Source organism: Gopherus flavomarginatus, chromosome 15 (genome assembly GCF_025201925.1).
Source record: "Gopherus flavomarginatus isolate rGopFla2 chromosome 15, rGopFla2.mat.asm, whole genome shotgun sequence".
Taxonomy (NCBI): Eukaryota; Metazoa; Chordata; order Testudines; family Testudinidae; genus Gopherus; species Gopherus flavomarginatus.
The window spans coordinates 4,746,900-4,756,687 of NC_066631.1; the positions used below are offsets into that span (position 1 = coordinate 4,746,900).

A 9,788-nucleotide genomic window follows, 5' to 3' on the forward strand; every position below is an offset into this window, starting at 1 on the left:
GAGAGCCTCGCATACTGCACCTATACTAGTGACGGTGAGGGAGCTGTGGCTGTTGCATTGGCACTGACACTGCTGCCCTGCAGGCCTATGTGGTGTGAACTTGTCCATGCCGCATCTCCCAGCGCTCCCATCGTCACCAGTATTAGTGCAACGGGGGAGACTTCCTCAAAATTGCTAGCACAGACAGCTCCCCCACAGCTCCCTGAGTGAATCTAGCCCAGGAGAGTGCCCTCTACTGGGTAAATGCCCAGAGCCCTGGGTAACACTGGTGGGAGCCTGATCTGCAGACGTCCTGAGCGCACAGAACTCCAGCTGAAGTCACTGGGAGCTGCCAGTGTCAGCACGTCTGAGCCCTGCAAGAGCCACAGACCCTACTGACAGACATGCCCCTTCCCCCCCAAGTCTACTCTCATGCCTCAGCCCCTTGGCAAGGGGGACCCTCTGCCAGCACGGCCACATTCCACTGACACAGAGCACTCAGCCCAGCCCGGGCTCTGGCTCCTGAGCACTCACCTCGTCGGGCTCCATAGGGATGATGGTGCACAGGGCGAAGATGAACGGGTGCACGTACTTCATGTACATGTAGTAGGTAGCAACAGCATCAGACACCGAGTAAGTGGCCAGCGTCTGATGGGAAACAGCAAAGAGCTGGATTAGTTCAAGTGGAGCTCAGCACAGGAGTCTAGCAGAGCGACGCCTGCCCCATGCCTGTTCCCCGCTGCACGCACCACAGCCCAGGGGGGATGCGGGCAACAGGCAGTCACAGACAGTAAAGGCTGTCTACGAGCTGTATGCTCAGAGGGGACGGGGGAAAGGGCCACTTGCCACGTAACTGCCCATATGCCCAATAGTGCTGGGAGTGGAGAGCTGCTTCCTGTCCACGCGAATGCCCTATTGCTGATGCCCCACCCTGTCCATGTGTACACGGAGCCTCCCCCAGCTGTAGTGGGAGTGAAGCATTGCACAGCACTTCTACAGCACAAGTGCTTCACTCGCTGTAGACAAGTGAGAGGTCCTCTGTTAGTGAAATCAACATGACAGCACCAGGAAGGATCCCTCACCCCGCCTCGGGCAGGCTCTGCTGATTACATGGGAACCCCATCCAAGGCTGCCAGAAACAGAGGAGGCCAAAGTGACACTCCAGCATCCTTCCATGCCCACTGCATTAACCGAAGGCATTTATCCCCACCCAGAACTAGCCTAAACGATCAGTGGCTTCCTGGAGCCTGTCTCCTGACCACTGGGTCCAGAGGCTGCAGAGCAGAGAGTACCTGAGGCTCTTCTGTAGCCATCCGGCACATCTCTTCGGGGTCCAGCTCCACTGGGTCGTAACCCAGCTTTGCTTTGGCTGCTGCTTTCAGGTTGTGGCTTCCCACGGGGAGGTAACTGTCTCTCTTCACCCACCTGGGGAAAGGAACCAGAGCACCAGCCTGTGAACAGAAGCCATGAGCCACCCTGCCCCAGGAAACCCTGAACCACACGGGCAGCACCTTGATTACTCAGAAAGTGGGGAGAGGGGGCATAGCCTTCGTTCAAGGTACCAGGAGCCAGCCCTAGTGTGGGGAGGGGCTGGGTATCTCTGCCAGTGCCCTCAATCCTGCTCATCTGCATCCTCTGCGACTCTTAACCCACCCCCTAGTCCCAGCACATCTCAGCTCTCCTACTTTAAATCCCTGAGTGAAGGGGACGGGACCCTGGGACTGCCAGCAGGAGGAGAGTGGTTATCCAAACTGTGGATCCGTCCCATAGAACTGGACCGACTAAAACACTCGCTTCCGTTTCAGCTCTCTGTGGAGGATTTGCCTCGCTGCACAAATGCCCCTCCTCCGCCTCTCCTGGGTGCTGGAGCTCAGACTACAGGCTGAAATGTCATCACCTGCCTGCTAGGCAATGGGCTAAGACCAACCCCTCTGGGACTTGTCAGCCAAGCCAAGCCAGAGCACTAGCAGATAACTCCTGAGTTGCCAGGTCCAGGCCTTAGCTTGCTGCACTACCCAGGCCCTAGCATACCCAGCACTGGACATGGAACAGCCAAATAACGGACTGACCCACCAATGCCACGAGGCACCATGCATGAAGCCAGCGAGCAACGTCTGCCAAGGGGCAGCTCACTGGCCAGTGCCCACGCTCCTCCAGGAACAGGCACTTTACAAACCCAGAGCCACAGGTGCACAGAAAAGAGGCAGCGTCTGGTACCTTAGACAGTCCATGTGGATGCACTGGGAGGCTTTGTACTCCCCTTGGCTGTCCTTCTGGAATCCGATCTCTTGGTACATATTCATTCCATGCACTGCTGCTCTGGCTTCCACAAAGGGCCTGGGGAGAAGGCGGAGCATAGTACAGAGGGGACACAAACACAGGCACCTTCACCCCTCCTCCCCTGGAGAAGTGCTTTCAAACCTGGCTTCCTTTACAGACCATGTAAGCCAGAGCTCCTCTCTGCCCCCTTCCCATCCCGGCTACCATTCTGAGTATGGACCCAAAGAGTCCCCTTGGCACAGCGTTACGCAGAGGATGGGCACAGCTACTCAGTGACGTTCTGGATCTGAATGTAGGACTCAAAGATCAGCCAACCCAAGCTGCCTAGAGCCGCCCACTGCGCTTCTCCCCCAGGTCACTCTGCAGTTTTCGTCATCTCCTCTCTGTTCACTGCCCCACCAGTTTGGGGAGCAGCAGCACATAAACACGATGGTATTTACACCAGAGACAAGATGCAGCTGTGCAGATGGCAGAGCAGGGCTTGGAAAGCCAGAACTAACTAGATTGGAATGTTCAAGGTCACTGCTTCAAAGGCAGGAGCCTGAGAGAGGCAGCTCTGCACCCCACCTCCCCCACATCGCAGGGCTCTGCAGTCTGGGACCCACTGGCTTTGATCTGTCCCCCAGCATGGAGAAAGAGCTCATCAGAGAGGGTGTTCCAGACACAGAGTGGCTGAATACTCAACATGGATCAGAACAGCCTTGCACAGTCACCTTGTGACTCCTTGGAAATGAAGAAGGGACACATGGTCTAGTGCCTGCTCCTGCCCCCAGCTGACTTTTGCCCTATGGTTTCCACTTCCATCCTTACCAGTCAAAGAAGTCCCCATTGTAAGTGACCATGATGGTGGGTTTGGTCTCCTGGACATGTTCAAACCACCTCTGGATTAAATGGGCCTGGATTTAAGAGAAAGGTGAGATGTGGATATAACGTAACCAACCCTCTGCTCTCCTTCTCGCAGAACCTGATCTGCTCTAGTGTGACTAAACACAGGAAACAAAACCTGTTCATGTGTTGTGACCGACACTATGATCACATTTTAATCCCCAAAGGAAGCAGCAAACTCTCTCTGGCCTGCCTAGACCTGGGTGGATGACGGGTAGCAATTTGAATCTCATCTTCCAAACCGAATCTACTCACCTCATCCGGCTCGTTGAAGACGCAAAAGGGACCCTCGTACTCCGGCTTCGGAGTAAACTCAAAATCTTCAATATCCTCAGAGACGATCTCCCTGTTTGTGATCAGGTAGCCCTAGGAGGAAGCAAAGGAGAAGGGTTAGTGAACGCGTGCACCACAGGTGCAAGGTACTTGGGGAGCGCTCCACAGAGCCAGCTTGGCCAGTCCTTGGGGCTGAAGACGCTAGTGGTGCATCACCGATTGTTTTGGACGACAAGGACCTGTGTCTGTCATCAGGCTTGAGGGACTGGGAGGAGACAATGGTGGAGAGCCCTGGATTTCCTCACATTCTCCCACGTATTGCTGCTTATCCAAAGAGGGGGGTCCCCTAGCCCCAGATGGGAGGAGTGCAAGGCTTTGTAAGAGAAGACTGAAAGGAAAGCCCTTAGGAACCCTGCAGTCTCTGGCGTAGATATTAGTTTCACACCCTGAGCCATTCCATAGACACTAAGCAACATGCAATGAGACAAAAAGGAGGCAAGTTGGCTGAAGTCACGGGTGGGCTTGGAGCCTGGCTCTGCTGCTGGAGTGTGTGGAGGCAGCAGCCCTGGCTGGACAGTTACCTGGCCATCAATCATGTAGGAGATCATCATGATCTGGTCTGTCTCTGCATCAGGGAACTTCAGGGGGAGCTTGGTGGTTTCAATGTCAAAGGCCAGTACAACAGGATCCTGAAAGAGACCCAACACCTCAAGGTCAGCATGGGAGCCTGGATCCAGACAACATGATTCCAGGTTAGTGCAGGCAGAGATAATGTGCCAACCAAGTGAAGTGAGGCAGGAACACTGCTTGATCACATCACCTCCTAATCAACCCAAGCCACTACCTTGAACCCATCCTGTAACGTTGCACCATGATCCCTCTGCAGCCTGTGGTACAAGACCAGCCACATTTGGGAAAACCTCACCATTTCACTGGTGGAAGCCAACTTCAAGCAGAGAATAACCAGCCACGCAGGAGAGGCACAGACTGCCCCACCCTAATTGGAGCACTCACCGGTCGCTCCACCAGGTCGTCTCGGCGAGTGATTTCCGGAGGGTAGATGCTGCCCCGATAACGGACATTGTACCAATGAGCCTGTCGCAGCAGGAGAGAATCAGAGGAGCTGCGTTAACACGGCATCTCCCAATACCATGTGCTGGGTGTTGAACTGACACCTAATACAGGCCATCTGAAAGAAGGGCAGCATGGGCTAAGCGGCTAGAGCAGGGGGCTGGGTGTTAAGGATCCCAGTTCTGTCAGTGGATCAAGTTGTGGCCTTGGGCAGGCCACTTAGTTGCTGTGCCTCGGTTTCCACAGCTGAGAAACAGGACTAACAGTAATCGCCTACATCACAGAGACTGACTCATCGCCATGGAGACTCTTGATGAATGAGACACAAAATTTCCATCACCTCTGCCCCTCAAGGGCACAGCGCTAGAACAAACGTGCTACCCCCCTCCTGGCTTCTTCACTCACCACATGAATCTTCAGGTCGATGGACAGGCGAATGTGGTACGGCACATCGTACTCCCGCATGTCCACTATGTTGTCCATCTGGTTGACAGTCTTCTTCGAGGGCCCCTCATCATCCATGGTCAGGCTGCCACCGATCAGAGCACTGCAAGGCACAGGGGAGAGGGATGGTTTAAATGCACAAGTCTCAGACTCAGGGGGAATGAAGATAAGAAACAACACTGCAGCAGCAGCTCTAGTCAGTGTGACCGGAACAGGACAGCAGGAGGTTTAGCTCCAGCAGATGCTAGGGCAGTCACCAGAAGGAACTCTTCCCTATTAATCCAGCAGCCAGCTTCAGAAAAGGAAAAGAACAGCTACTTACCCTACCTAGGGTTATGGTGGTTCGTGGTATTCTGTCTGTATGGATCCTGCTCAAGGTGCACATGTGCCTCACGTGCGAGAGATTTGCATGTATGAGGCTCATGCTCACCTCGAGTGGGAGCCACGGACAAAGGAGAACTGGGACATTTGCAGTTGTCACCAGGGCGAGCGTCAGCTTAGGGAGTTCCCTCCCTATCCAGAGGAGATGACATCAGGACCTGGGAACTTAACATGGAGCAAAGGAAACAGCTAAAGTTAAACTCTTTCAGTGCTGGTTAGAGAATAGGTAGGTCTGGGTCACATGGGAAACACCTCACTAGGCACAGTACAAGAACATAAGGGAATCCTGCTGGGCCCTGGGACCAGCTCCTCCAGGTGCATTGTCAAAGAGGAGGACACCTACCTGGACAGCATGGACGTGTAGGTGTCACTCGCCTGGTCCCGCTCCCTGTTCTTCTTCACAGCAGGAGAGATTTCCCGCCGCACCTTCACCAGGTCATCCACAGTGTTGAATGATAGCTTGACGTAGTTCCGCTTCAGGCCCACCAGGTGATTTGGCTACAAAGGGACGGACCAGCCAATGAGGAAACGACAGCGAGAATGGGGGGAAGAGAGACTGTACAAGTGAGATGCGGTTGACAAAGGAGATGGACCAAGACAGACAGCAGGAGTTGGGGAGATGGGGGTGAGAAGAGACCACAGAACAAGGGGCTGAGGGCTGGGGTGTGTGGACAGGGAGAAAGGTAGGGAAGAGAAAGTGCCTGTCAAGAGTCAACATTATTTCCCCTGATCAATGTCCAGGCCCTACGCCTGGTATGAGCCATATACAGAACTAGAAGGACAGAGCCATACAGACCGGGCTGCATCCCACTCTCCTCCGACTTGTATGCCCTTCCCCCATTAGAGCTGTACAAACCGCCAGCAACTGGGCAGCAGGCAGAGTAGCTACTCACCAAGTCCAGATCCTCTTTGGGAACCGTTTCCAGCTTGGCAATTTTCCCCTGGTACTTCTTGGAGAGGAAGGAGGACACTTCCCGCTCGCAGCCCTGCACAGAGACTAGAGCTTCAAGAGGGCAGCCTAGAGTGACCAGATGTCCTGATTTTACAGGGACAGTCCTGATATTTGGAACCTTTTCTTACACAGGTGCCTATTACCTCCCATGCCTGTCCCGATTTCTCAAACTTACTATCTGGTCACCTTAGGGCAGCCAAAACCCTGCCCATCGAAGCAGAGCAGATTTACAGACACTGTCTCACTTGGGGCTGTGTCCTGCACTTCTACATGTACAGGGGCTTTAATAGCAGCCTGACTGGAAACCAATCTCTTCCACCCTGGAGAGGAGTTTTGTTTTGTTTGTTTTTTAAACAAGGTTCCTAAATGTAAAATCCCAGAACTCTCAGCCAGGCCCTCAATTTTGCAGCTAATCAGGTGAGTTCTCCACGGGGCAGAGTGACAGGACAGTAAACCCTCAGATATTTACTGGGCCGTGAACAGGAATGAAAGATGCATTTAGTCACAGGATAGTGTGCAGAAGCCAAACAGGGCTGCTGATTAGGAGCTGAAGGGCTCACTGAGCAAGACCACCAGGTGGCTGGTACTTTGAAGTGCAGCTCATTCAGAAACGCAAGCAAATCTCCTCCAAAACACATCAGAAAGATTATGTACATTTGGTATAGCTGCTTCCCATCTCCTTTCAGGTCGACAGCTGACAGACAGCCCCAGTGAGGAGTCAGACATCAGCACTGCAACTTGCACTGAATTCGATATTTTATCATTTGGATGGATAATACTACTAATCATTTTTAAACACTTTTTCAATTTGTTCCTATTTATATTTTCACAGTTGCAGGAAAGTAGGCAAAGGTGACCAGCCAATTATCTCATGACAGGAGATGCTGAAATTCGAGAAGTTCAAGCTTTATAATCATTAAAAGAGAAACTGTCAACATCTCATGTCAAAATATACAAAGTAAACATCCTTAAACCAAACTCTAATGATTTTTCAAGCAGCAGTTTTCTTATTTGGTCTATCTGTAAATTTCGATTGTTAGCCATGGAAACATGTTTTCGTTGGTTTGTGGGTGTTCAGCAAAAGTCAGCATTTACCAATAAATATCTGATCCTTCCAAGCCCAGCTATAATCCTGGATTTCTGTCTCACTGGCCAGGACCCCTGCCAAGCCCTCTCAGGCTGTTATCATGCTGCTGCCTCAGCCCCACACCTGCCTAACTCACATCCCTGGTTCATGCCTCTACACTCTACCTCAAGCCCTATTTGCCAGCCACAGAGTCCATACCCACCTTCCGGGTTGCAATGTAGAAGTAGGGTTTATAGGGCAAGGCCACCTGGAAAAAAGCAGAGAGAGAGTCAGCATGGCACATGCCTGGGTACGAGGGGAGAGGCATGTAGTCCAGCACATTCCCCTGCTATGGGTCAGTGCGTGAGACACACACAGACCTGCCTAAACCCACCCTGGTCTCTCTCTCTCTCTCTCTCTCCCTCTCTCTCTCTCTCTCACACAGACAATAATCTAACACACCCCTCCCCATGTACCCTTCAGCTTGGTCCTGACACAGAAACCCGCCCTCCTCTGGTTCTCAAGCAGAGCCCAGCAGAGGCCCTTCCCACCCCAGTCTGTGCAGACAGATTTCCATGGTGGAGTAAACTGCCCCACTTAAAATCCAATCAAGAAGGAATTAAAACATCTGGATGCCTAGGAAAAACAGGCTATGTTTGGGGCAAGAACAGAGAAAACATTATATTAACACCCACCTATGCAGCAAGGAGGTACCACAAGATGAGGCCAGCACTGACCTGTTACCATGGAGATCACTGGCCATTGTGAGCAAATCTCTGCAGGCATCCTCACCTGCCTCTGACTGAGGCAGATACATAACAATGCAGGCAAATGTTATGCATGGGGCCCAATCCCACCTCCAGCTAACCACCCCTACCTACACCTGGCAGCACAGACATGAGGCTGGAATGGTGATCAGACTGTTTCCTTAGTTGTATGCGATGTTGGCCCCAGGATGTTACAAAGACAAGGGGGAGGTAATCTCTTTGGACAGTTGGTCCAGTAACAGACATCACCTTGCCCAGTCTGTCCTTAGCATTCCTCACAGTGCCCTTTTAGGGATTAAAGGAGATCTAGGAAAGAGTCAACTGAACTGCAAGGCAATCTGCGGGGTCTGTACCCCTTAATGCAGTCACCCAACTCCCTTAATAAAAATAAACAAAATATATGGAGATATACCTCTCTCATAGAGCTGGAAGGGAAGGTCACTGAGTCCAGCCCCCTCCTTCACTAGCAGGACTAAGGGTATGGCTACATCTGGAATTTCAAAGCGCTGCCCCGGCAGCGCTGCAGGAGCGCTGCCGCGGCAGTGCTTTGAAGTGTGAGTGTAGTCAGAGCAGCAGCGCTGGGAGAGAGCTCTCCCAGCGCTGCATGTAAACCACATCCCTTACGGGTGTAGCGTGCAGCGCTGGGAGCGCAGCTGCCCTGATTACACTGACGCTTTACAGCGCTGTATCTTGCAGCGCCCAGGGGGGTGTTTTTTCACACCCCAGTTGCAGCGCTGTAAAGTGTGAGTGTAGCCAAGGCCTAAGTATTGGTTTTGCTCTAGATCTCTAAGTAGCCCCTCAAGGATTGAACTCACAACCCTGGGTTTAGCAGGCCAATGCTCAAACCCCTGAGCTTTCCCTCCCCCGCTCCCCTTTGTCAATGGGAGTTGTGCCCAAAGGAGGAGTAGCCCTTTGGTGTCAGTCGGGAAGCGGTTTCCAGTGTACAGCTCTGCAAAGTCTTCCCCCAAACCAGCCAGGCAGGCTCCTCTGTGCCTCCAAGGGCAGCTGCTCCCGCTCCTCCATCCTCTGCCTAAGGTGAAAGGGACTCACCTTAAACCTGCTCCCATCCTCCTGGATGAAGTAATAATCCACGCTGCTGACCAAGCGCTTGTCATCGTCCAAAATCTCTGTCTGCGAGAGGGGGAGGCAGCACATCACAGCCCCTCCCTAGGGCACAGAGCCCGAGAACCCCGCCTGCCCCCTCCCCGCTCAGCCTCCCGCCCCAGACCGCCCCCCGAGCATCACAGGCTGACCCGGCTCAGCCCCGCCCCGCCCCGCCCGGCAACCGGCCCCCAACGCGCCGCCCCGACACCCGGCCCGGCCCGGCCCGGCGCCGCCCACCGGGTGCATGTTGATCAGCCAGCCCGTCTGCTCCCCCGGCTCCTTGGGCCGCTCGAACCCGAACTGCGCGTCCAGCCGGTCGGTCCGCTGGCTGCGCTCCAGGCGCTTGAGGGCGGAGAGCCCGGAGCCATCGTCCCTGCGGAGAGCAGCGCGTCAGGCCGGGCGGGGCTGCCCGCGGAGCGGGGCCGGGACCGCCTCACGCCCGCAGGGAGCCCCCGCCCCGCAGCCCCGCCCCGCCCCGCGCGCCCCTCACCGGGGGGTGTCGGGGTCCCCGCCCGCGGGCTCCGCGCGGCGCCGCCCGCTGTTCCTCAGCACCATCCCGGCCCCGGCCGGCAGCGAAATTTCCCGC

The 9,788-nt window shown here is 54.3% G+C and overlaps 2 protein-coding genes across 2 annotated transcripts in view; both read right to left on the reverse strand.

Annotated features, from left to right (window-relative positions):
• The window catches only part of POLE (DNA polymerase epsilon, catalytic subunit), a 34,647-nt gene extending 28,359 nt beyond the window's left edge, over positions 1-6,288 (reverse strand). The window contains exons 1-10 of the mRNA XM_050923675.1: positions 6,207-6,288; positions 5,657-5,811; positions 4,894-5,035; positions 4,432-4,512; positions 3,999-4,106; positions 3,400-3,510; positions 3,070-3,155; positions 2,197-2,316; positions 1,272-1,404; positions 514-627 (exon numbers count right to left, since the gene is read on the reverse strand). Coding sequence (XP_050779632.1) covers positions 514-627; positions 1,272-1,404; positions 2,197-2,316; positions 3,070-3,155; positions 3,400-3,510; positions 3,999-4,106; positions 4,432-4,512; positions 4,894-5,035; positions 5,657-5,667 — 906 coding nt within the window. The 5' untranslated portion in view covers positions 5,668-5,811; positions 6,207-6,288. The remainder of the gene's footprint in view (positions 1-513; positions 628-1,271; positions 1,405-2,196; positions 2,317-3,069; positions 3,156-3,399; positions 3,511-3,998; positions 4,107-4,431; positions 4,513-4,893; positions 5,036-5,656; positions 5,812-6,206) is intronic.
• LOC127034949 (DNA polymerase epsilon catalytic subunit A-like) lies at positions 5,727-9,757 on the reverse strand. The gene is made up of 5 exons (XM_050924369.1): positions 9,693-9,757; positions 9,440-9,575; positions 9,149-9,229; positions 7,555-7,599; positions 5,727-6,299 (listed from the first exon to the last, which is right to left on the reverse strand). Exons 1-5 carry the CDS (start codon positions 9,755-9,757, stop codon positions 6,018-6,020), a joined length of 609 nt encoding a protein of 202 aa, XP_050780326.1. The 3' UTR covers positions 5,727-6,017.
• Between the last annotated feature and the right edge of the window lie 31 nt (positions 9,758-9,788).